The 26,424-nt window shown below is 42.1% G+C and overlaps 2 protein-coding genes across 2 annotated transcripts; both read left to right on the forward strand.

Annotated features, from left to right (window-relative positions):
• Positions 1-3,634: 3,634 nt before the first annotated feature.
• On the forward strand, positions 3,635-7,690 carry smtnl1 (smoothelin-like 1). The gene is made up of 6 exons (XM_023990032.2): positions 3,635-3,719; positions 4,520-4,639; positions 5,617-6,428; positions 6,543-6,657; positions 6,740-6,891; positions 7,004-7,690. Exons 2-6 carry the CDS (start codon positions 4,559-4,561, stop codon positions 7,371-7,373), a joined length of 1,530 nt encoding a protein of 509 aa, XP_023845800.1. The 5' UTR covers positions 3,635-3,719; positions 4,520-4,558; the 3' UTR covers positions 7,374-7,690.
• Positions 7,691-19,630: 11,940 nt separating this feature from the next.
• Positions 19,631-23,838, forward strand: LOC111965759 (zinc finger protein 133-like). Its single transcript, XM_023990034.2, has 4 exons — positions 19,631-19,995; positions 20,892-20,986; positions 21,090-21,177; positions 21,282-23,838. Exons 1-4 carry the CDS (start codon positions 19,707-19,709, stop codon positions 22,127-22,129), a joined length of 1,320 nt encoding a protein of 439 aa, XP_023845802.1. The 5' UTR covers positions 19,631-19,706; the 3' UTR covers positions 22,130-23,838.
• The last annotated feature ends 2,586 nt before the right edge of the window (positions 23,839-26,424 follow it).

Genomic DNA, 26,424 nt, shown 5'->3' on the forward strand with positions numbered 1-26,424 from the left:
CATTTGCAACTACAAATTATGATTTTGATATTTTACCGCCAAAAAGGCTGTGGAACTAGTTACACACATCACACAACACAACACACACACACACACACACACACACACACCACACACACACAACCACACCACACACACACACACACACACACACACACACACACACACACACAACACAACACACACACACACCACACACACACACACACACACAACACACACCACAGTGCTTTTAACCTACAATGTTTTCAAAGTACATATGACACACGTTGACATACATGATTACATTGTGCATGTTCATTATACAGTAAATTAGTATTCAACATGTCCTCACCTGGGATTTAAACTCACAACCTCTTGGTTCACAGCATTCCAATCTTGATGAGATCCCTATTTAAAACATTTACACAGTGGTGTAAAGTAACAAAGTAGAAATATTTAAAGTGTTACGTTAAGTAAATCATTTTTGGGGTATCTGTAGCCTACTTTAATTATATATTTTTGTCAACTTTACTTTTATTCCACTACATTCCTAAAGAAAATATGTACTTTGTACTCCCATACATTTCCCTGAACCCAAAAAGTACTAGTTACATTCGAAGGCTCAGGCAGGACAGCAATATGGTCCAATTCACAGACCTGTCAATATAATACGTTGTCATCCCTACGCCTCTGATCTGGCGGACTCACTAAACACAAATGCTGCGTTTTATAAATAATGCCTGAGTGTTGGAGTGTGCCCTGCTGTCCGTAAATTAAAAAACAAAAATTGTGCCATCCATCTGGTTTGCTTAATATATGGAATTTGATATATAGCATTTACTTTTACTTCCTACATTTACTCAAGTATGACAATTGAGAACTTTTTCCTCCACTGTACTAAGTACATTTAAACCAGATACTTTTAGACTTACTCAAGTAGTATTGTACTGGGTGACTTTCACTTTTACTGAGTCATTTCATTAAGGTATCTTTACGTTTACTCTACTTTTTCCAACACTGCGTTACGTTTGACACTTTAGTCATTTAGCTGGTGCTCTTATCCAGAGCAACTTACAGTTAGTGCCTAGTGTTAGAGCCATTGGGCCAGTTACGAACAAGGCAGTTAACCCACTGTTCCCTGTAGGTTGTCATTGTAAATAAGAATTTGTCTAACTGACTTGCCTAGTTAAATGAAGGTTACATTAAATAAAAACATCTTATGATAACTAGGTGAGACAACCACATATTAAACATACAGGAACGAACTTCCATTTATGCCAAACGATGAATATATATTAATTTGCCCCAAAACTATTACTTCACTAAAATGTACATACAATCTATAAATTAAAACATCTGAGAAAAGTAATATTACACACACATGAAGGTACTATATATAATATATATATATATATACTGTATATATTAATATATTCACCTTTATTTTAACCAGGTAGGCCAGTTGAGAACAAGTTCTCATTTACAACTGCGACCTATAAGCAATCATTTCTGATGAAAAACTAAAAAATCATCAGGAAGTGGATCTTCCAGCAAGACAATTACCCCAATCGCTAATCAAAATCACAAAGAAATGGTAACCATAAAATCACATTTTGCAATGGCCAAGTCTCGGACTTGACCCCATGGAAAACCTGTGGATGGAATTGAAGAGGGCAGTACATGAGCGCAGATGAAGGATACAAGATCTGGAAAGATTCTGCATGGAGGAATGTCTAAGACCCTCCCAACGTGATCTCCAATCTCATAATTTGTTGGGGTGTGTTGTTACCCTCACAAGGATAGCACACACACACACACACACACACACACAGTGCTTTTAACCTACAATGTTTTCAAAGTACATATTTGACACACGTTGACATACATGATTACATTGTGCATGTTCATTTATACAGTAATTAGTATTCAACATGTCCTCACCTGGGATTTAAACTCACAACCTCTTGGTTCACAGCATTCCAATCTTGATGAGATCCCTATTTAAAACATTTACACAGTGGTGTAAAGTAACAAAGTAGAAATATTTAAAAGTGTTACTTAAGTAAATCATTTTTGGGGGTATCTGTAGCCTACTTTAATTTATATATTTTTGTCAACTTTTACTTTTATTCCACTACATTCCTAAAGAAAATATGTACTTTGTACTCCCATACATTTTCCCTGACACCCAAAAGTACTAGTTACATTTCGAAGGCTCAGGCAGGACAGCAATATGGTCCAATTCACAGACCTGTCAATATAATACGTTGTCATCCCTACTGCCTCTGATCTGGCGGACTCACTAAACACAAATGCTGCGTTTATAAATAATGCCTGAGTGTTGGAGTGTGCCCCTGGCTGTCCGTAAATTAAAAAACAAGAAAATTGTGCCATCCATCTGGTTTGCTTAATATATGGAATTTGATATATAGCATTTACTTTTACTTCCTACATTTACTCAAGTATGACAATTGAGAACTTTTTCCTCCACTGTACTTAAGTACATTTAAAACCAGATACTTTTAGACTTTTACTCAAGTAGTATTGTACTGGGTGACTTTCACTTTTACTTGAGTCATTTTCTATTAAGGTATCTTTACMTTTACTCTACTTTTTCCAACACTGCGTTTACGTTTGACACTTTAGTCATTTAGCTGGTGCTCTTATCCAGAGCAACTTACAGTTAGTGCCTAGTGGTTAGAGCATTGGGCCAGTTACGAACAAGGCAGTTAACCCACTGTTCCCTGGTAGGTTGTCATTGTAAATAAGAATTTGTTKTTAACTGACTTGCCTAGTTAAATGAAGGTTACATAAATAAAAACATCTTATGATAYCTAGGTGAGACAACCACATATTAAACAGGAAACGAACATTCCATTTATGCCAAACGATGAATATATATAATTTTGCCCCCAAAACTATTTTACTTCACTAAAATGTACATACAATCTATAAATTAAAACATCTGAGAAAAGTAATATTTTACACACACATGAAGGTACCTATATATATATATATATATATATATATATACTGTATATATATATATATATATTCACCTTTATTTAACCAGGTAGGCCAGTTGAGAACAAGTTCTCATTTACAACTGCGACCTATAAGCAATCATTTCTGATGAAAAACTAAAAATCATCAGGAAGTGGATCTTCCAGCAAGACAATTACCCCAATCGCTAATCAAAATCCACAAAGAAATGGCTAACCATAAAATCAACATTTTGCAATGGCCAAGTCTCTGGACTTGAACCCCATTGAAAACCTGTGGATGGAATTGAAGAGGGCAGTACATGAGCGCAGATGAAGGATATCAAAGATCTGGAAAGATTCTGCATGGAGGAATGGTCTAAGACTCCCAACGTGATCTCCCAATCTCATAATTTGTTGGGGTGTGTTGTTACCCTCACAAGGATAGAGTGCGTGAGAGAGAGGAGAGAGAGAGAAGAGAGAGAGAGAGAGAGAGAGAGAGAGGAGAGAGAGAGATTGAGAGAGAGAGAGGAGAGAGAAGAGGAAGGAAAAGGCCAGAGGGAAAGAGAGACAGAGTATATTCACACCTACTGATTCACTGGTCGCTGCAGTTTATTAACACTGTATTGAGAGCCAGAAAAACAGAAAGAGAGAGAGGTGTTAAGACAAACAGAAGTGGACACTGACTTAATAGAGAGAGAGAAAGCAGGACACAGTGACCACAGCGAACCCAGAGGGCTACAGGTACCACACAAGGTAAGGGCTGCACCTCTCCTACCACTCAACTCACACGCTTTTATCAACATCAAAGATTCACTGCATGTGTACGTGGAAGTGTTGGTCTCTGTATGTCCTGGACTCCATGTATGTGTGTTGAACTGTGAACTGTATTGATTGTTACTATTTCTGTTAACTCTTATATCTGAATGACTGCATTTACTTTGAGATTAAATAGGCCATTAGGGTGATTTGGATCAGGGTAAGAATTCAATTTAATTTGAGTAGAGTCCCAACTATGCAAATCTGTTTGCTAGGGCTTGACTTGAGACTATAATGTGTGTGTGTGTGAGTGTGTTTGTGTGTGTGTGTGTGTGTGTGTGTCTGTCTGTCTATGTATGTGTGTATTTGCACACACGTATACATGTGTGTACTTATGCATGTTTGTGTGTGTATGTATCTGTGTACCCATGGTTTCCAMAGCAGATGCAGCTGTCCTGGCTGTTGGACTGTGCCGATGTCACTAGCTCTATTTCTGGAACCTGTGTTGTTCAAAGGGTCAGATAAAGTGACTTGGAATCCTAGCGAAGGCAGGAGGGGGGCAGGGGGCACTCACTAACCACACACCAGAGAGCACTGTCAGAGAGATATAGACAGACAGAGAGAGAGAGAAAGAGAGAAAAAGAGAGGGKGAGAGAGAGAGCAAGAGAGATTTCTGCCTAGAACTTTGAGGCTACACTGATTGATGGAATGGGCGTTGAATGAACATAGATATTGAATGATCAGGAGCAATTCAATAACCTTGGAAAGGAAGAGTCTGATTTGACTTTATGCTTCAGAAGAAGTTGGACAAACAGACAAAGGAAGTCCATCAAACCATGGGCGATGTATCACTCCACCAGGAGGATTCTGGGAACGATGCAACAGCCAACCAGATAGAGGACAACAACAACAATCAGGTGTGTGTGTTGATGAAGGAAACACACCCAAAAACCGATACAGACAACACCAAGACAATAGGCARACAGAGACAAACCTCAACCACCTACAGACAAACAAATACACACTTTTTTTCAAGAAACAAAAACACATACAACATGAGCCATGTAGCTTTACCATGAGGTGGCAGAGTTGTATTTGCGATGTGGTCCAATGTAGTATTTGGAGCGAAGATAGTGGGAGGGGTTGGTGGTGGTCATGGCTGGGCAACACCTGTTCCTGTGTCAAATTCTGGCACAGGAATGTTGCTGCCTTTCTCTCTCTCTCTCAACACACACACAAACACACACACACACACACACACACACACCCACTAACACTACACACCACACAACACACACACACACACACACACCACCACACACACACAACACACACACACCACACCACCACACACACACACACCACACACAACACACACACACACACACACAAACATGTGTCCATCCTATTTCCACTGATGAGTCACTACCCTGAAACATGACCAGGAGTGACACCTGGGACAGTTCCTCAAGTGCACTTACCTAACATAAATCCAACATACTGTGTTATCTGCAACGTTATATATCTTAAAAGTAAGTTGAATATTTGCATTACATAAAAACAACATAAACATGTAATATGCTTCAGTTGTAACTTATTAAAGTCATGAAACATTATGATAGACATGTGTGTAATATTACAGCCATAAACAACTCTGTACAGCCGGGGGCATGTGTTCTGAGCACCAAAGTAACTATGGGGATTCCCTGGAGTGAAGCAGACTAATTTCCTATTTAAGTACTTAACTATGTATACTGTCACTTTACATAGTCTCTCCCCTCAACAACTGATTTAAAATCAGGTCTCTGACAACAGTTCTGTCCTATAATCCTAACCAAAACTACCTCAAGTGCTCAGAATTGCCAATTGTAATCTTATCTGGTTTGTCTCTCAGACAGAGAGAGAAGCTCCAGTCCAGGAGTGTGGCCCCCCGAAGAGAGAGCACCTGACGGAGGACATAGTGGAAGGTCATAGGGTCAAGTCAGGGGCTAATAGGGCGAAAACTCCAGAACAGGCAACAGGGGCTAGCATTGAAAACATAGAGGAGTCTCAGCCAGTAACTGACACCAATGAGGTTAATGGTGAAGAGGCTTGTAAGGGTGAGGAAGGGCCGTGTCATGGTGCAGACACCGGAGAAACAGAAGACCACAAATTGGTGAACGGAGAGGGGGAGAGAGAGATGGAGGAGCACAAGAATAGAAAGGGGCAAGAGGTGGTCAAGAAAGGAGAGATTGAGAAAAAGAAAGAGGAGCTGAAAGAGGACAAAGAGAAGGGGGGAGAAAATAATGCCAGGAAAGAGGGGAAGGGGGGAAAAATAGAAAAGAGAAAAGGAGATGAAGAGAATAGGAAAGACAGAAAAATAAAGGCAGGGAAGGGAGAGGCAGGGAAGGAAGTGGCAGGGAAAGGAGATGCAGGGAAGGGAGAGGAAGGGAAGGGYGAGGGAGGAGAGGCAGAGGAAGGGAAGGCACCAGACAACAAGAGCAAAGCAGTAAAAGAAAAGGAAGGGGCAGGAGGAGGAAAGGTTAAAGAGAAAAGCAAGGAGGTGGAGAAGCAAGGGAAGACCAAAAGAAAGAGTGGCTTGAATCCCACCGCCTCTACCCCATCCTCTGCAGCCCCCTCTGTGGTCCGACCCCGGAACTCTGCCCGCTCTGCCAGGATGTCCAGAAAAAATGACATCATAGCAAAGTTCCAGCAAAATGCACCTGAGTAAGTTCTGACATGTATAATGTGTTCCAATGTGTATAATTAAATCTATAATCTGTATTAATATAACAACATTTTAATGGGGAGAGTTGTATTTGTCTTTTGATTTATTTTAAGGACACCGGTTGTCCCCAACTTCAAACTTCAGAGATCATCTATGGCTGTGGCAAGTGGGGCATCAATCAAACAGAAAGTGCTTTCATGGTGTGCCAACAAAACACGCAACTATGAGGTGAGGGGATGGTCATGCACAAGAGACATAAGAGGTGACATCTGGGGAACCATAACCCTGCTTGCCACCCTCTCTTTCCCAGGGTGTTTCCYTAGAGAACTTCTCATCTTCATGGTGTGATGGGCTGGCGTTCTGTGCACTCATCCATCGCTTCTTCCCAGATGCTTTTGACTTCTCAGCCCTGAACGCATCTGAGAYAGAGAAGAACTTCACCCTGGCCTTCAACACAGCAGAGTACGAAGCTGTATGTGTGTGTGTGTGTTTGTGTCTGAGTGTGTGTGTGTTGTAAAGTAATCATCCTCTCTCTCTCTCTCTCTCTCTCTCTCTCTCTCTCTCTCTCTCTCAGGACCATGGCTGACTGCTACCCCCTGTTGGAGGTTGGTGATATGCTCCTGATGGGGAACAGACCAGATCCTATGTGTGTGTTCACCTATGTCCAGGCRCTCTGTCATCACCTCTCCAAAATAGAGAAGGAGAAGAAGGACAAGGAAGAAAAGGAGAAGAAGGACACAGCAGAGGAAAAGAAGAGTGAAAAGATGACCGACGGAGAGGTAGAAACCACTACAGAGAAGAAAGAGGAYGAGAGTATGGGYGGGGAGAACAAAGGAAAAGATGGGAAAGAGAACGAAACCGAGGAGAGCTCAGCGGTGGAGGGAGAGAAAGAGAAAGAGAGAGAGGAGTTGAGAAGAGAAGTTGAAGTTGAAGCGCAGGCTTAAGCTAATGCTAAAGATACATTGAAAAGACCAAAAGGAGAGAGATTCAGAGAGATTAAGAAAGACTTAAGCTACATCATGAAGTAGAGTCTTACAGTGTTCAACACGAGTGTGTGTGTAGCGTATATGAGCATCATTTCTTAAAGAGTGACACATTACTACTGTGTATTGAAAAGCTGGCTTTGTGAAGGTTTGGAATTATGCTCAGATTCCAACAATGTGTGTCAATTGTAACCTGTTGTGATATTTTAAACATTATTTAACATGCTGTGTTTTGGAACTTTGTGCAGAGGAACATTAAACGTCAATGTGTATTATAATGTATTCTTTTGATTTATTCTTCAGACAGACCACCCATGTATACTACCGTTSAAAAGTTTGGGGTCACTTAGAAATGTCCTTGTTTTTGAAAGAAATGCAAAAAAAATTGTCCATTAAAATAACATCAAATTGATCAGAAATACAGTGTAGACATTGTTAATGTTGTAAATAACTATTGTAGCTGGAAACGGCTGATTTTGTATGGAATATCTACATAGGCGTACAGAGGCCCATTATCAGCAACCATCACTCCTGTGTTCCAATGGCACATTGTGTTAGCTAATCCAAGTTGATCATTTTAAAAGGTTAATTAATCATTAGAAAACCCTTTTGCAATTATGTTAGCACAGCTGAAAACTGCTGTGTTGGTTAAAGAAGCAATACAACTGGCCTTCTTTAGACCAGTTGAGTATCTGGAGTATCCGCATTTGTGGGTTCGATTACAGGCTCAAAATGGCCAGAAACAGAGTCCTTTCTTCTGAAACTCCGTCTACTCTTGTTCTGAGAAATGAAGGCTATTCCATGTGAGAAATTGCTAAGAAACTGAAGATCTCGTACAACGCTGTTTACTACTCCCTTCACAGAACAACGCAAACTGCCTCTAACCAGAATAGAAAGAGGAGTGGGAGGCCCTGGTGCACAACTGAGAACGAGGACAKGTACATTAGAGTGTCTAGTTTGAGAAACAGATGCCTCACAAGTCCTCAACTGGCAGCTTCATTAAATAGTACCCGCAAAACACGAGTCTCAACGTCAACAGTGAAGAGGCGAATCCGGGAGGCTGGCCTTCTAGGCAGAGTTCCTCTGTCCAGTGTCTGTGTTCTTTTGCCCATCTTAATCCTTTCTTTTTATTGGCCAGTTTGAGATATGGCTTTTTCTTTYCAACTCTTTGCAAGCTATGGATCTTTTCATCGAGACCACACTAAATATACATATACATATACATTATACTGGCCAAACATGCAGGCAGAAATTAAAGACTTTGTCAGCAGCTGTACCACATGCGACGAGCACGCGCATGAACAGCAAAATGAAACCATGATGTTGCAAGAATTACCCACAAGGCCCTAGCAGATCGTCTGCATGGTTATTCAGTAACAGACAAAAGTACGATCTTCTCATCATTGATCACTACTCTGACTTTTGGGAAATTGAACTGCTCCCTGACTTGTCTGCAGAGACAGTCATAAAGTGCTGCAAGGCGCAGTTTGCAAGGCAAGGTCAGCCTGACAAGGTCATCACGGACAATGGCACACAACTCATTGCACAACTCAAGCGTTTCGCCTCAGAATGGGAGTTTGACCACATGACCTCCTTTCCAAAGCTCCCATTGGCAAATGGCAAGGCAGAGTCAGCTGTCAAGGTTGTAAAAATAACTMTTACGCAAGGCCTTGCATAACGGACARGACCCCTGGAAAGCCATCTTACAGTGGAGGAACACACCCKGAAAACATGGACAGCAGCGCAACGCCTTCTGTCGAGACGTCTTCTATGACCYGACTGCTTGAGACATACCAGAGCTGGAGGTGGGTGAGACAATAAGGATGAAACCCACTGCCGGGCGACCACACTGGATTTTGGAGAAATCTACAGAAAGTCACACCATGTTCTTACCTGGTGGATGTCGGTGGCTCTCTCTAACCGGGTGGATCTGTAAGTAGCAGACAAACCAGAACAACACGCCATACACTCACTCGGAAGAGCCGGATCACAGTCCAGGCCTAAGGGCAAGGGGCGCAAATACTGAAAATGTGACTTGAGCAGGAGTGAAGACTGAAGACTCACATCATACAGCGAGTCCTATTGTTTTTTAAGTAATATTTTGGCACAGAAAATATAAAAATATATAAAAACGTTGAGGTTATTAGCATAGCCCCTTTTACACCCCTGGCTTACCCCTACTAGCTAACCACTAGCAGCCTTGAAATACACAACTTATTAGCAGTTCAGCACATCAGAATTTCTCGTACTGTTACACGAAATCAAGATAAACCTTTACCATCATAGTAGACATTGAACGTCTATAAGGGTCTTTCTATAAATAATTGGGCCAATGTTTGACTGTCACGTTCCTGACCTGTTTTCTGTTGTTTTGTATGTGTTTAGTTGGTCAGGACGTGAGCTGGGTGGGAATTCTATGTTGTGTGTCTAGTTTGTCTGTTTCTATGTCCAGCCTAATATGGTTCTCAATCAGAGGCAGATGGTAATCGTTGTCCCTGATTGAGAATCATATATAGGAGGCTTGTTTTGTGTTGGGATTTTGTGGGTGTTTGTTTCCTGTCTCTGTGTTTGTGTTCTGCACCAGATAGGTCTGTATCGGTTTTCACGTTTGTTATTTTGTAAGTTGTTTGTCTGTCTCTTATACACATCTAGATGTGTATAAGAGACAGGTTGAGCACTGGCTACGCTGCATTTTGGTCCTCTCCTTCACCTCAGGAAGAAAACCGTTACATTGACATTGGGATCAAAACTCCAAAATGGTTTGAAAGCAAAATTAAAAAGATTTTTATGCAGTTCCACATGTGTACTAGACTAGGGGAATAAAAGGGAATATATGCAAATTGGCCCATAACTCCACCTATACAACAACATAGGCTTAGGACTATACATCCTTTAAGCAGGGTTCATAAAGACATTGGCAAGTCTAATTCAAGGACTTTCAGGTACTATTTCAAGCACTTAATTGTAATTTTTGAAGAAACACAATATAATACAATTGTATAATTTCTATAATTGTACATATAGGACCTACTATAGAACCCCTCTCCCCCCAAAAATATGCAAAAAGTGTAAAAGAAAAAGTAGGCCATTAACATTTGAAAAATAATGCATTTTTTAGGCCTTGATATAAAAATTATTATTACATTCTAAAATATGTGAGAATAATGTGGACATTGCCTGACTAAATACATTGGATGCATGCAATTTTTCTGTAGCCTTTGTGGCCAACGCAGGCACAGATAATTAACCCATGAATAGCGGTATCTCACCATCGTTGTTTTTACAATGAGAAAGTGACTAAAATCCAGGTTCCTTTTTTAATGGAAGGATTTATATGGAAAGCCAAGTGAAGCCAACATTAAATGGATACTTATGTAAATAAGMTATTTTATATTTTTATTTATAAATTTGCAAACATTTCTAAAAACCTGTTTTTGCTTTGTCATTATGGGGTATTGTGTGTAGATTGCTGAGGGTTATTTTTTATTTAACCCATTTTAGAATAAGGCTAGAACGTAACAAAATGTGGAAAAGTCAAGGGGTCTGAATACTTTTCGAAGGCACTGTGGTATATGCTTGTGTGTCAGATATTACCTACGCTACCATCGACGACTGTCGGTGAGCAGACAAGAGGTGAGGCTGGAGGTGAGGTCTTTGCCAGAGCCCATGGACATTAAATGCATCTAAGAGGCAGAAAATAAGCAACAAATAATGTCAGTTTATATACATTATGTTTCACAATTGGGTTTTCAAATGTATCAAAGTAATGAAGTGGGTTACCTTCTATATTTGTACCAATGATGAGCCTGTGAAAGCTGTTGCCACTGACAGGTGAAGGTTGCTGGCCGGATACTCGCCAACATGTGGCTGACTGATCCATTCATAGGAACGCTCACAGCGAAGGACGGCCACCTTCCTGAAGGTCTTCTCTATGCTGCATGTTCGGCTGCAAACTGGACATCTCTTGAACAACTGCAGCAGGCAATCTTATGAGGTGGTATTGACTGGGAGMGCCTGTGACAGGGTGATATAATAGACAGCCAAGTGGTAAATTGCATTTTGTTCTAAAGAAAGGACCAKGCTTCTTTTTTTTTAACATCTACTGGCTGTATCTGGTTGGCTGGGGAATTAGCCTACTATTTTATCAAGCCGGGTATATTTTTATAAAATGTTTCACATTTCACAGAACAAAATGTGCCTGTTGTTGTTGATGAAGCCATCTGTGTCATCAGGGCAGTAACTAGGGTCACTATCAGAGACTTCGTGTTCTTTTCATAAGAATCGCGCTTGACTCTGGCAACAATAGAGGTGTCACAAGGGTACTTGTGTTGCATGGCACACTTTTATTCTGAGGTCTTGCCTGACAAGCTGTGAAAATAGCAAGTGAACAGTGAATTAAATAATTTTTGGAGGTTGCTAAACCATTGCAATCACATTGCTGGACATGTTATGATACCCACCTTTGCTCCTTCTGGTAGGTCCCGGCATCCGTTCATGACCAAAGCATCAGTCTGGCACCCAACTGTGCAGTTTCTTWAACAGAAAAACAGGGTCAATGATTGTCATCATCCCTCAATTATAAACATAATGTAGCTCGAGAAATAACCTAATCTCGTTTGTAAGCTAAATCTATGCTTTACAGACTGACTGCCTCCAGATTTGATTAGATTCAGGCCGGTGACGTAGTTACACTATGCAACTAACTGTGATGTGTTTTGATATGGCCCTGGGTTGGTTTGAGTTTGTTGCTGCTAGTTAGTACACTGTTGTAGTCAGACATGAGTTAGCTAGTACCAACATAGCTGCATCCAATATTTATTTGTGCCCTAGACATGGGTGGCACCTTGGAGGCTAATGTGACTGTTTCGTTTAAATTACACAAATTTAGTGGCATGGAAATACGATGATAGGTGTCGCTTTCTTCCCCCGGTGAATTTATCCCTGTGTTTCCTGTCTCTCTGTGTCAGTTCGTCTTGTCTTGTCAAGTCAACCAGCGTGTTTTTCCCGTGCTCCTGCTTTTTCTTATCTCTCTTTTGCTCGTCCTCCCGGTTTTGACCCTTGCCTYCCCTGACTCTGAACCCGCCTGCCTCCTCTGTACCTCCTACTCTGTATCTCCTGGACTCTGACKTTGTTATGATCTTCTTGCCTGTCCATGACCATTCTCTTGCCTGCCCCTTGGATACTAATAAATATCAAGAGACTCGAACCATCTGCCTCCTCTGTCTGCATCTGGGTCTCGCCCTCTGCCCTTATATACAGACAGCTGTCAGCGGGGCTTTCCATGSTACCGTTACGTCCTCGCTCTAGTCTTCTCATAAAACTAGTGAATATCCTTCTCTCTATAAGACTATGGATACCTTTTAATGCGTTTCTCGCCTGAATTTAATTTTTTATAATTTATTAATTGACTTACGGAAATTCAGAAGACATGTCCCTCAGAAGTTCGCGGATCTGGTATCTTACCCCGGGCAYCTCTCAGTAAAAGTCTGGTCTGYGCGGGTCCACGTCATCTTTGGTCGGACAGGAAATTCCCTTATGCTTTCCCACTAGGGAATGCGGCACCGGTGTCTCCCTCGCAGACCTTRCCTGGGATGCTCCACAGGTGGAATCACTGATCCAGTTCACGACGACAAATTGTTGTGGAAATTTRTACACAGGACACTAAAAGTCAATATTAAATTAATCACTCTTTATTGTCAGCAAGCTGGAGAGGTCACAGTCAAACTTAGATGCATAAAGTACCAGTAGTCCCGTTAGTTCTCTTATATACTGCACACAAGTCKTATTTGCATGATTTAGCTTAATKAAAATGAATTAATCATTAACGTTTGCTTCATTCATGTGACCGACCAATACTGGGTCATGCATGTGACAGACCAATACCTTACAAGGCTTCTTCTCCTTAAGCTGAGACCTTGAAACTGAGATCTTTCGTTCTCAAAACAAGGGTCTGGGCGTACTGGAAAATTGCAGATACTGATAGTGAGGGTTCTTTCAATCAGTCACTTGCATGAACACAGAAAACAGTTATTAGAAAAGCACAAACATAGAACACAGAAATGTCTAAATAGAAAAGCACCAACATAAAATGTTCCATCACACTAGCAAAGTTAATCAAAAATAGCTAGCAATGCTAATGTTAGCTTGCTAAAATATGGTGGTCTCCTCAATCTTAGTTAGCTGTCTAAAGTTATACTACATCTGAAGTCAATCTGGCAACATCATAATCATGAGAAACGGGTTTGCTACTAATTATTTGCCTTCTTTTATTAATGTTATTGTGTTGTCAAGCCAAATCCGAGTTGTATTGAGGTAGGCTAACATTAGTTGGTACTAGCAAGCTAACGTTAGCTATGCTAGTGTAACAGTTTAACTTTAGTCCGTCCTTCGCCCCGACCCGGGCGCGAASCAGGGACCCTCTGCACACATCAACAACAGTCACCCACGAAGCATCGTTACCCATCGCTCCACAAAAGACACGMCCCTTGCAGAGCAAGGGGAACCACTACTTCAAGGTCTCAGAGCAAGTGACGTCACCGATTGAAAGGCTATTAGCGCGCACCACCGCTAACTAGCTAGCCATTTCACATCCGTTACACTAGCAATACTAGTGATAATGATTATCAAAATATACATAACTAGATACATAAACAGCAATCTATGGTCAAGCTACCGGTATACTCACCACCAATTAGCTTGTTCGCTAACCGCTAGGCCAAGAGCATTGGGCCAGTAACCGAAAGGTTGCTGGTTTGAATCCCCGAGCTGGTAATGTAACAGTATAACTTTAGTACGTCCCCTCGCCCCGACACGGGCGCGAACCAGGGACCCTCTGCACACATCAACAACTGACACCCACGAAGCGTCGTTACCCATCGCTCCACAAAAGCCGCGGCCCTTGCAGAGCAAGGTGCAACACTACTTCTAGGTTTCAGAGCAAGTGACGTAACTGATTGAAACGGTAGTAGCGCGTACCCGCTAACTAGCTAGCCATTTCACATCCGTTACAGTAAGGTGAAAAAATCTGTCAACAACAGCTAATTCACAGGCGCCTATGACATGGATGTCGATTAAGGCAGCCCACCTCTCTGTTAATCAGAGAGGTTGGGTTAATTGCAGAAGACACATTTCGGTTGAATGCATTCGGTTGGGCAACTGACTAAGTTTCCCTTTGTTGGCATATGAGTTTTTGATAAAATCTAATTCAAATTGCAAAAATAGAAGTGTATAATTTTTTTCAGGAACTTTTGTATAAAGATGGAATAGCATCAATCTGCATTAGATTTGTGGCAATATATCATACAACCTGTCCTTTAAGAATGTAATGTTGTGTTGTTATGTTTGCACTTTCTACTGAAAAGGATGATGGTCTAGTTAATAAGAGATYCTGGATGTAGGAGCTTGAATTGGATGACATTGGAAATGCTGAATGGACTTTTGTCCAAAGAAATGGGAAAATAAGCTAAATTCATATTAAAAAGAAAACAAAGTGTTGATGATTCCCCATCGTATCTGGTAGGAGTACGTTTCTGGGATTATGTACACCCGATTTGGTGAATCCAATGAAAATATCCAAAGTGGTGGAGAAAGCAAAGTAAAATCAGTATCAACTGGAATTACATGGATCTCTCTCAATTTGGAGATTATCATGTGTTGTGCTTTGAGCTACGGAGCAGGGCACCTATTAAATTAGTAATTTCTGGAGTTTTGGAAGAAGTTGACATTGAAATATMAAATGAAATTCCTGGAGTGGTCAATGTACGCTTGATGAATAATGTGGTTAATAGCAGGAAGGAGAAGAGTCGTCTGTCCTTGTCAGTGGCGATTTTAGCCGATATGTTGCTGGATTGAATCCCCGAGCTGACAAGGTAAAAAACTGTTGTTCTACCCGCGGGGCCAGACAAGGCAGTTAAACCACTGAGAAAAMAATTGTAGACAGACAAGMCAATTAACCCACTAGGCTGTCATTGTAAAAATAATTTGTTTATAACTGACTTGCRCAGTTAAATAAAAAAAATGATGCTGTGCTAACCTGAACGTTGAGCCGTGGTCCTTGTGTGCAAACTTTGTCATKAAAATTTGGCATTCTCTGCATTTATGGTGCTTTCAAGACAACTGGGAACTCTGAAAAAACAAGGTTGAATCATGACGTCAGTGATCTTCAGGTCGGAGCTCTAGAAAGAGGCCCGAGTTGGATGACCGTTCAAAACGTATTTTCCCAGTCTGAGCTAGTTTTTTTTCTGAGTTCCCAGTTGTCTTGAATGCAGCAGAAATCATGCCAGATTGACAGCATGGCCATTGTATTCAACCTTTTCTGGTCCATGGTGTTGCATGTGAATGTTTATCKTTTTAAACTTGGAAAAGAGACCCTTTCAGACAGATGTTTTAAATCCTAAAACCCAGACTTGGACCACACACCCTCTCCACCMAATAGCAGGCAAGAGAAGCAAAATAGTGATTGCTTTGTGACGCTTGCAGTCAGCCATTGATTCCTTCCAAACCCCTCAATGTTACATTTGCGACTTTCGGCTTGTTGTGTAATGTTTATCTCCAATGGCCGATGAGCGCTGATAAGTTTTATCTATAACTTCTCTTCATATGAAAAGGATTTGCCAGGAGATTGTTGACGTGATTCATGATAATGACTACTTGTCTAACTTGCTAGCTAAGATTGTGAAAGTATGACGTTGAAATGAACAGTCCAATCAAAGCTACGTTAGATATAACATGATTTGACGTCATTTTATGTGTGGCCAATGGCATTGAGCCTTCATGGACCGCCACTTCTAATGTAAATCTGTGGCAGCACCCAAAGGGGCTTGAACTGCCTAGCTCTCCCTGTAGATTCTGCGGAGACATAGTGTCCCCATGAGTGACAGAACACTGAGCCAATCACGGCGAAACTAGAGAAGATTACCAATGCCTACGCTCTGTATTTTCGCTGGCTGCCCCTCCACCACAGAAAGCACTGAGCTAGGCTGAAACACCTGCCTTACTCAAGAAAGAGACCATGTTTGTATGCGGCTTTATTATTTTTTATTTAACCTTTTTTTTTAACTAGGCAAGTCAGTTAAGGACAAATTCTTATTTACAATGACGGCTTACAAAAAGGCAAAAGGCCTCCTGCGGACACCGGGGCTGGGATTAAAAACCCAAGACAACAACATAGCAACTCAAGGATAATTTTTTTTTTACATTGTTTGCAAACTGATATGTGACACGAATTAATGCCAAAATAACATGCAAAACAGGCACAAAAAATATATACTTCTTTGCTAAAAAGCTGGGGCTCAAAACAAGGCCCCTGTATGATGGGTCGCCACAGGTCCTTGTGTTTTTTTATATGGAGTCCCTCATGACCCGAGTGCAGCTGAGACATGTGTTCTATCCAGTTAGAGCCTTCTTATCCAAACCTTTGCAGTGTAAGCGATGTAATAAATCTGGACATATGGGAAGTGTCTGCAGACAGAAGGAGCCGGGATGTGGGATGTGTGGGGAAAATCGCTATGATTGAGACTGTTTAGCTGAAGAGAGTGGCCAAGTAGGAAAGGGTTGTAACTGTGGTGGAGAACATGAGGCGACATCCTTGGATGCCCAAATACGGTGAGGTTGCCAAAATCAGGGAAGTTCAGTCTGTTTCCTATGCGGAGATGGTAAAAAGGGTAGGAAGTCCAAAAGGTCCAATGGTAGTGAATGCCATTAGATCTACACTGCAACATACTTCAGCCTGCGAATCACCAGCAGGACACTTTGTGTCTTTTATAGCGATGGTGGTAAACGGCACTTAACAAGTTGAAAAGAAGTCAAGACAGATTYACATCATCTGACCTTGCTATGTTGTTGTCTTAGATCTCTCTTTATGTAGTGTTGTCTCTCTTGTCGTGATGTGTGTTTTGTCCTATATTTATATATATATATATTTTAATCCCAGCCCCCGTCCCTGCAGGAGGCCGTTTGCCTTTTGGTAGGCCATCATTGTAAATAAGAATAAGTTCTTAACTGACTTGCCTAGTTAAATAAAGGTTAAATAAATAAATAAAACACGTTTATGCAGCTGAACTATTTCTGGGTCTAAAAGATTTCACACCCGAGGAACTACATGGAAAACTGTCTCGTGTTGTCTCATTTGAGTTTTCGAATGACTGAAGGAGTGGGAATGTATATATTTTTTGTTAATTATTATTTAAAAAATTGTAGTTCGTGAGGATGAATGTTAATTTCCCCTTCCCGTATGGAATTTACTTGTATTTATTTTTCACCCCCGTCCAGTTGGTGGCGACCTTACAGCCCTGCCACAAAAGGACCAGCTGACARCATGTCAGTGATTCTCTCGTTAACACAGGTGTGAGTGTTGACGAGGACAAGGCTGGAGATCACTCTGTCATGCTGATTGAGTTCGAATAACAGACTGGAAGCTTCAAAAGGAGGGTGGTGCTTGGAATCATTGTTCTTCCTTTGTCTACCATGGTTAACTGCAAGGAAACACATGCCCTCGTCATTGCTTTGCACAAAAAGGGCTTCACAGGCAAGGATATTGCTGCTAGTAAGATTGCACCTAAATCAACCATTTATTGGATCATCAAGAACTTCGAGAGCGGTTCAATTGTTGTGAAGAAGGCTTCAGGGCGCCCAAGAAAGTCCAGCAAGCGCCAGGACCGTCTCCTAAAGTTGATTCAGCTGCGGGATCGGGGCACCATCAGTACAGAGCTTGATCAGGAATGGCAGCAGGCAGGTATGAGTGCATCTGCACGCACAGTGAGGCGAAGACTTTTGGAGGATAGCCTGGTGTCAAGAAGGGCAGCAAAGAAGCCACTTCTCTCCAGGAAAAACATCAGGGACAGACTGATATTCTGCAAAAGGTACAGGGATTGGACTGCTGAGGACTGGGGTCAAGTCATTTTCTCTGATAAATCCCCTTTTCAATTGTTTGGGGCATCCAGAAAAAAGCTTGTCCGGAGAAGACAAGGTGAGCGCTACCATCAGTCCTGTGTCATGCCAACAGTAAAGCATCCTGAGACCATTCATGTGTGGGGTTGCTTCTCAGCCAAGGGAGTGGGCTCACTCACAATTTTACTTAAGAACACAGCCATGAATAAAGAATGGTACCAACACATCCTTCGAGAGCAACTTCTCCCAACCATCCAGGAACAGTTTGGTGACGAACAATGCCTTTTCCAGCATGATGGGAGCACCTTGCCATAAGGCAAAAGTGATAACTAAGTGGCTCGGGGAATAAAACATCGATATCTTGGGTCCATGGCCAGGAAACTCCCCAGACCTTAATCCCATTGAGAACTTGTGGTCAATCCTCAAGAGGCGGGTGGACAAACAAAAACCCACAAATTCTGACAAACTCCAAGCATTTATTATGCAAGAATGGGCTGCCATCAGTCAGGATGTGGCCCAGAAGTTAATTGACAGCATGCCAGGGTGGATTGCAGAGGTCTTGAAAAAGAAGGGTCAACACGACACATATTAAATGCTTGTAATTATACTTCAGTATTCCATAGCAACATCTGACAAAAATATCTAAAGGCACTGAGGCAGCAGACTTTGTGAAAATTCATATTTGTGTCATTCTCAAAACTTTTGGCCACGACTGTACAGTTGTCACGGCAAAAAGTCAAAATGGCTATATCTTAAAAATTCCTGAAAACAAATATGTGCTTTTTGGTCTTAATTTAAGGTTAGCAGTGTGGTTAAGGTTTGGTTTAAAATCACACCTGTCTATATAATACGTTTTCATCCCTAATGCCTCTGATCTGGCGGACTCACTAAACACAAACGCTGTGTTTGTAAATTATGTGTTGGGATGTTGGAGTGTGCCCCTGGCTGATCGTAAATTTAAAAAACAAGAACACCGTGCCGTCTGGTTTGCTTAATACAAGGAATGTGTTGTATAGCATTTACTTTTTACTTTTACTCAAATGTGACAATTGAGTACCTTTTCCACCACAGTACATTTAAAACCAGATACGTTTAGACTCTTACTCAAGTAGTATTTCACTGGATGACTATCACTTGAGTCATTTTCTATTAAGTTATCTTTTACTTAAATATGACAATTGAGTACTTTTCCCACCAATGTCACTAATCAATGATCGTTCATTCCAACGATTGTGGTGACTTAGTACACCATATTTGCTACTCCCAAAAAAGTCAGCGGACGTCTTCGTATAATTACGGTGAGCTGCGTTATTCACCGGAAGTCGTTTTGTGTACACAGACAGACGCGTCACAGTTTGTCTGATCTTTTCCAATTTCTCCCTCTGTCGTTAATCTCGTCAGCTATCGATGTCAACAAACATGCAGGCTATTCTGTCTTTACAGACACAACTTGCCTCGATAATGGACGTGCTTGCTAGAGCGGCCGTTGACGAGATCAGTCAACTCTTTTCCGAGAGCTCGGCTGATTTGCAGTTGGAGGTTTCTCGCAGCTACAAAGAAAACGAAGCTCTGAAAATGAGGATGAAGGTGATGAAGAACGAGCTTTTCACCCTGCGACTACAAAGGGCGAGTACACCGCGGGGCAGTCGCTTTTCTTTCAGCAGAACTTTATGCAGGCCTCGGGGGAAACTCGCAGGTTGGTTGAGGCTCTCAAACTGCTATCTGGGAGACATAGGTGTATCACAGATGATCCATTATATTAACCAGATACTCTAGTGGCCGCTCTAACACAATCTCTTTAAAAAAATGGAAGGCAGTCGGGAGGAGACTATCAGGTGGGACCGTTCTAGCCAACGAGAGGGCAGATACGCATGTGAACAACGGGCACAAAGTCACAAAATCAAAATAGGCTATATCATAAAAATGTATGAAAACAAACATTTGCTATTTGGTCTTAATTTAATGTTAGACATGTCGTTAGGGTTTAGTTTCAAATCACATTTTAAGAAGATGGGTAGTAGAAAGGACTTTGTGTCTGAGGTAACTAGTGACGACCAGGCACAACTCTGATATAAAGTGTTTTTGTCCAAAGTTGCCGGAACGTCACGTGTCCTACTTATATTAGTACACTCCTAACAACCGAACGATTACAACACGTATATTCGATCAAATAAGCCACACATGGTAAATAAGAAATTACATTTTTTGTTAACCAAATTCGACACTTTCTTTCACCTCCATACAAAGACTTCGCTTGGTGAGAAAAAATCGCCACCTGCTGGAAAATACAGATTTTGGGCCCAGTTATCCCTCTCGCTTCGCCTCATCATCTCTGGGTGGATTCCGTTGGATTCCGTTTACTTGAAACGAAAAACATTTTGCAACATAAACAACAGTTTCTATTGTCCAAATTTAGTTTGGACCCTCGTTTTATTCAGTTTGCTCTGTTTGRTTCCATTTGCTTCCTAAAGTAAACGTTTTTCTCTAGGACAACAGGTTTTGCAACTGAATCCGACTAATGAATACACTCCAGTCAATTGAACATAATATGTTGGAAGAGGAATGGTTTTTGACCTTTGCTCTCCCTCATAGATAAGACACCTGAGCACCAGACATCCATTTACAGCAGGGATGATGCCCCTATTACAATAGGGGAAGAGGAGATACCATCCACAGTCAAAAAAGAGGTCAGTGGCAATATTAACAACTCATCACACATTGCTGACATAGGCTACTACTACTCTAGAAATGTTTACATGTCTGTGTAAATGTGTGTGTTGTATGGTTCAGTGTGCAGATGTGGAGAGTCCAGATGTCATCTTGATAAAAGATGAGGAGGGTCCTGAGGATGACTTTGGAGGATGTGGGCCAGATGCAGGTGTGTAGAGGACGAAGAAGAGAAGGAAGAAGATGATAGGATGGTATATAGACAATTGACAGCCAGATAACTACCAGATGATATTATCGTTTTGTTTCCCGRAGGTCATGACGATATTTGTGGTGAGAATGTTACCATGGTGACACCACAGCCGGAACATGCCACCCAGAGACTAGGTCACGATGAGGGACCATACAGCATGAACGACCCTCACGGTCATGGTCGAGGTGAAGAAGCGCTGTGCAGCGTGACCAGTACTGAGAACTACCCTTTCTTCAGAGCCCCAGAACTACTTCAGAGTTTGCCCTCACACTCTGGTCTGCTGCCGGACCACACAGTCAGCCATCAGATACAGCTGAATACTCATTCTATTGGGGAACCACTGCAAGGCAACCCCCAAATGAGGGGCTTGCAAAGTGACAGAGGGGGTCTGCCGAGAGGGGATACAGGAGGACGGGGTCTGAAAATRGTACAGGTAGCTTCCCTAGAAACCACCCCAACGACCCCAACAACAACCTTGGTAACAGGGGGTGTGACTGTGAGGCGCCCTAGTCTTGTAAACCAGTTCCAGCGCCACCACGTCCCCCATGGTACCAAGCCGTTGTTCTGTAGCGACTGTGGGAAGCGCTTCTCTCGCCGGCTTGACTTGATCCGCCACCGGGCGGTCCACACAGGAGAGAAGCCTGTCATATGCAACCTGTGTGGGAACTCGTTTGTCAACAAGACGACACTGAGGGTCCACATGCGTATTCATACAGGGGAGAAACCTTACATGTGCTCCCTGTGTGGGAAGGGTTTCACCCAGAATGGCAGCCTGACCATCCACCTGAGGACCCACTCTGGGGAGAAACCCTACAGCTGCTCCCACTGTGGAGCCTCTTTCAACAACCCCAGCAACCTGCGCAGACACATGGTCACACACCCAGAGCAGGCAGGGACGCTGACACTCTGACACCCAAACTCACCGGTGGCCAGTGGAGCTTAAGGTTCTTTATTTTTCTTCAGCATTCTCTCATTCTTGTTCTCGCTCGCTCTCTCTCTCTCTCAATTCAATATATGCTTTATTGGCATAAATTGGTTGTTTCCACTGTGGCCAAAGCAAAGTATATGAAGTATTACATAAATGAACAATGTTTTTGAGCAACAATAATCATACACAGTGAACAAAAATGTAAACGCAACATGCAYCAATTTCAAAGATTTTACTGAGTTACAGTTCATATGAGGAAATCAGTCAATTGAAATAAATCCATTAGGCCCTAATCTATGGATTTCACATGACTGGGAATACAGATATACATCTGTTAGTCACAGATACCTTTAAAAAAAAAAAAAGGCGTGGCGTGGATCAGAAAACCAGTCAGTATCTGGTGTGACCACCATTTGCCTCAAACAGCGCAACACCTCCTTCGCATAGAGTTGATCCGGCTGTTGATTGTGGCCTYTGGAATGTTGTCCCACTCCTCTTCAATGGCTGTGAGAAGTTGCTGCATATTGGCGGGAACTTTAACACMCTGTCGACAATGTTGATCCAGAGCATCCCAAACATGCTCAATGGGTGACATGTCTGGTGAATATGCAGGCCATGGAAGAACTGGGACATTTTTAGCTTCCAGGAATTGCTTCCATAACCCCACCGTCACCATGGGGCACTCAGTTCACAATGTTGATATCAGCAAACCGCTCACCCACACGAGCCATACATGCTGTCTGTCATCTGCCCGGTACAGTTGAAACCAGGATTCATCCATGAAGAGCACACTTCTCCAGCGTGCCAGTGGCCATCGAAGGTGAGCATTTCGCCACTGAAGTCGGTTATTGCAGTCAGGTCAAGACCCTGGTGAGGACAACGAGCTTCACTGAGACTGTTTCTGACAGTTTGCAGAAATTCMTCAGTAGTGCAAATCCACAGTTTCARCAGCTGTCCGGGTGGCTGGTCTCAGACCATGCCGCAGGTGAAGAAGCCGGAGGTCCTGGGCTGGCGTGGTTCACAATGTGGTCTGKGGTTGTGAGGCCGGTTGGACGTACTGCCAAATTCTCTAAAACGACGTTGGAGGCAGCTTATGGTAGAGAAATTTACATGACATTCTCTGAGATGAACATTACATTCTCTGGGAACAGCTATGGTGGACATTCCTGCAGTCAGCATTCCAATGCTCCCTCAACTGGAGACATTGTGTTGTGTGACAAAACTGCACATTTTAGATTGGCCTTTTATTGTCCCCAGATRATGTTGTTTAATCAGRTTCTTYATATGCCACCTGTCAGATGGATGGATTATCTTGGCAAAGGATAAATGCTCACTAACAGGGATGTAAGCAAATTTGTGCACAACATTGAGAATAAGCATRTTTTGCATATGGAAAGTTTCTGGGATCTTTTAWTTCAGCTCATGAAACATAGGACCAACACTTTACATGTTGTGTTTATATTTGTGTTTAGTGTATATCAACAAAWACAATTATACATTCTCTCACACTTCCCGCCCCAGACTGGAACCCACATCTGTCCCGTCGCTCTTACTCTCCCCATCTCCCTGATTTACACTCTGTTGTCTGTCTCTGATCTAAATGCACATACTACATAAAGTTACTGTATGAGTAGATTTTAGTAAGTAACCTACTCTGGCCGAAATGAATAAACACTATGTTTTGATATGAAGGAATGAATGAGCAAATGCTTTTTTTCTGACTCAGTGGCTGCACCACTAAGCCAATACTCATATATACAGTGCCTTCGGAAAGTATTCAGACCCCTTGACTTTTTCCACATTGTTATGTTACAGCCTTATTCTAAAATTGATTAGATTTRCCCCCYTCTGCACACAATACCCCATAATGATAAAGCAAAAACAGGTTTTTRGAAAATTGTGCTAATTTATTAAAAACTGATATCAGTTATTTAAGTATTCASACCCTATACTCAGTACTTTGTTAAAGCAACTTTAGCAGRGATTACAGCATTGAGCCTTCTTGGGTATGACACAAGCTTGGCACACCTGTATTTCGGGAGTTTCTCCCATTTTTCTCTGCAGATCCTCTCAAGCTCTGTCAGGTTGGATGGGGAGCATCGCTGCACAGCTATTTTCAGGTCTCTTCAGAGATGTTCGATCGGGTTKAAGTRCGGGCTCTGGCTAGGCCACTCAAGGTCATTGAGACTTGTCCCGAAGCCACTCCTGCGTTGTCTTGGCTGTGTGCTTAGGGTCGTTGTCCTGTTGGAAGGGGAACCTTCACCCCAGTCTGAGGACCTGAGCGCTCTGGAGTAGGCTTTCATCAAGGATCTCTCTGTACTTTGCGCCGTTCATCTTTCCCCTCGATCCTGACTAGTGTCCCAGTCCCTGCCTCTGAAAAACATCCCCACAGCATGATGCTGCCACCACCATGCTTTACCGTASGGATAGTGCCAGCTTTCCTCCTGTCGTGAAGCTTGGCATTCAGGCCAATCTTGGTTTTATCAGACCAGAGAATCTTGTTTCTCATGGTCTGAGAGTCCTTTAGGTGCCTTTTGGSAAACTCCAAGCGYGCTGTCATGTGCCTTTTATTGAGGAGTGTCTTCCGTCTGGCCACTTTATCATWCAACCCTGATTGGTGGATTGCTGCAGAGATGGTTGTCCTTCTGGAAGGTTCRCCCATCTCCAGAGAGGAACTTTAGAGCTCTGTCAGAGTGACCATCAGGTTCTTGGTCACCTCCCTGACCAAGGCCCGTCTCCCCCGATTGCTCAGTTTTGCCGAGCGGCCAGCTCTAGGAAGAGTCTTGGTGGTTCCAAACTTCTTCCATTTAAGAATGATGGAGGCRACTGTGTTCTTAGATCTTCAATGCTGCAGAAATGTTTTGGTACCCTTGCCCAGATCTGTGCCTTGACACAATCCTGTCCCAGAGCTCTATGGACAATTCCTTCGATCACATGGCTTGGTTTTTGCTCTGACATGCACTGTCAACTGTGGGACCTAATATAGACAGCTGTGTGCCTTTCCAAATCATGTCCAATCAATTGAGTTTACCACAGGTGGGCTCCAATCAAGTTGTAGAAACAGCTCAAGGATGATCAATGGAAACAGGATGCACCTGAGCTCAATTTCGAGTCTCACAACAAAGGGTCTGAATACTTATGTAAATAAGGTATGTTTTAACGTTTTATTTTTAAAACATTTGCAAAAACRTGTTTTCGCTTTGTCATTATGGGGTTTTGTGTGTAGATTGCTGAGGATTTTTTTACATTTAATTTTAGAATAAGTAACAAAATGTGGAAATCAAGTGGTTGCTGAATACTTTCCGTAGGCACTGTATATAACAGTAAACAGTTGTTTGTAGTTTTACCTCTAGAGTGCAGCATTGCCTCCTTTTAGCAATCTTGTACTGTGGCTTTTAGCCTAGAGATTCTTCACCGTCATGGGGGTCTCTTCAGGAATCTTCAGGAAATTGGGACATTCCTTACATTGTTCCACCCCCCCCACCCCCCACACATCCCGCAATTTGATATTGTTTATCTGGCCAGTTGACTTTACTAAAGCTTCCACAGTGCTTTTAAGGCAAATAGCTAGCAGAGCATGAGGTAAACTTAGGTAACTGTTTGATGTAAATGCTCATCATAAAACGTCATAAGGATATAAAGGACAATTTTGACCACATGGGCAGACAGTTTCATGCGACACACACAGCCTACCGATGCAGTCCATGCACTTACACAGGGTGACAAATACCGTATTGTCAGCACATGTTTTAACTCTGTTTTCTGTTTGTATGTATCAGAGTTTAAAGCCAGACAAAATCAGTGGCACAGATGGAACTATCCAAGCAGAAGATAACTATCCTAAACATGATATTTGACAACCAAAAACAATTCCATATCACTTTTGAAACGCAATAAATAGCCTATTAACTTATTGACAAGTTAGCAAATGATACAGTATGTTGGATTCACTTATCCAACTCAACCACAAATGAAAGTTAAAGAATGGGATTAAGCCAGTGGCTCAGATTAAACTATCCAAGCAGAAGATACATGGGGGGAGAGTCTGGGACATTTCACAACTTCAACATCAAGTTTTGAACCCATACCAATTGAATATATATAGATTTATTTTTTCATGTCCATTCAGTTGGATATTTGTGGAGAAGTACATTTTCGAGTGTGCTGTGTGCTCCTGACTATTCATTCTGCAACGTGTGACACCATTACTTGGGCGGAATCTTGTTCGGCCAACTGTTATCCGTATTTACGGTAAAATGTATCTGTTATGCCCGCCC

This window comes from Salvelinus sp. IW2-2015, linkage group LG6.2 (assembly GCF_002910315.2).
Source record: "Salvelinus sp. IW2-2015 linkage group LG6.2, ASM291031v2, whole genome shotgun sequence".
Taxonomy (NCBI): domain Eukaryota; kingdom Metazoa; phylum Chordata; class Actinopteri; order Salmoniformes; family Salmonidae; genus Salvelinus; species Salvelinus sp. IW2-2015.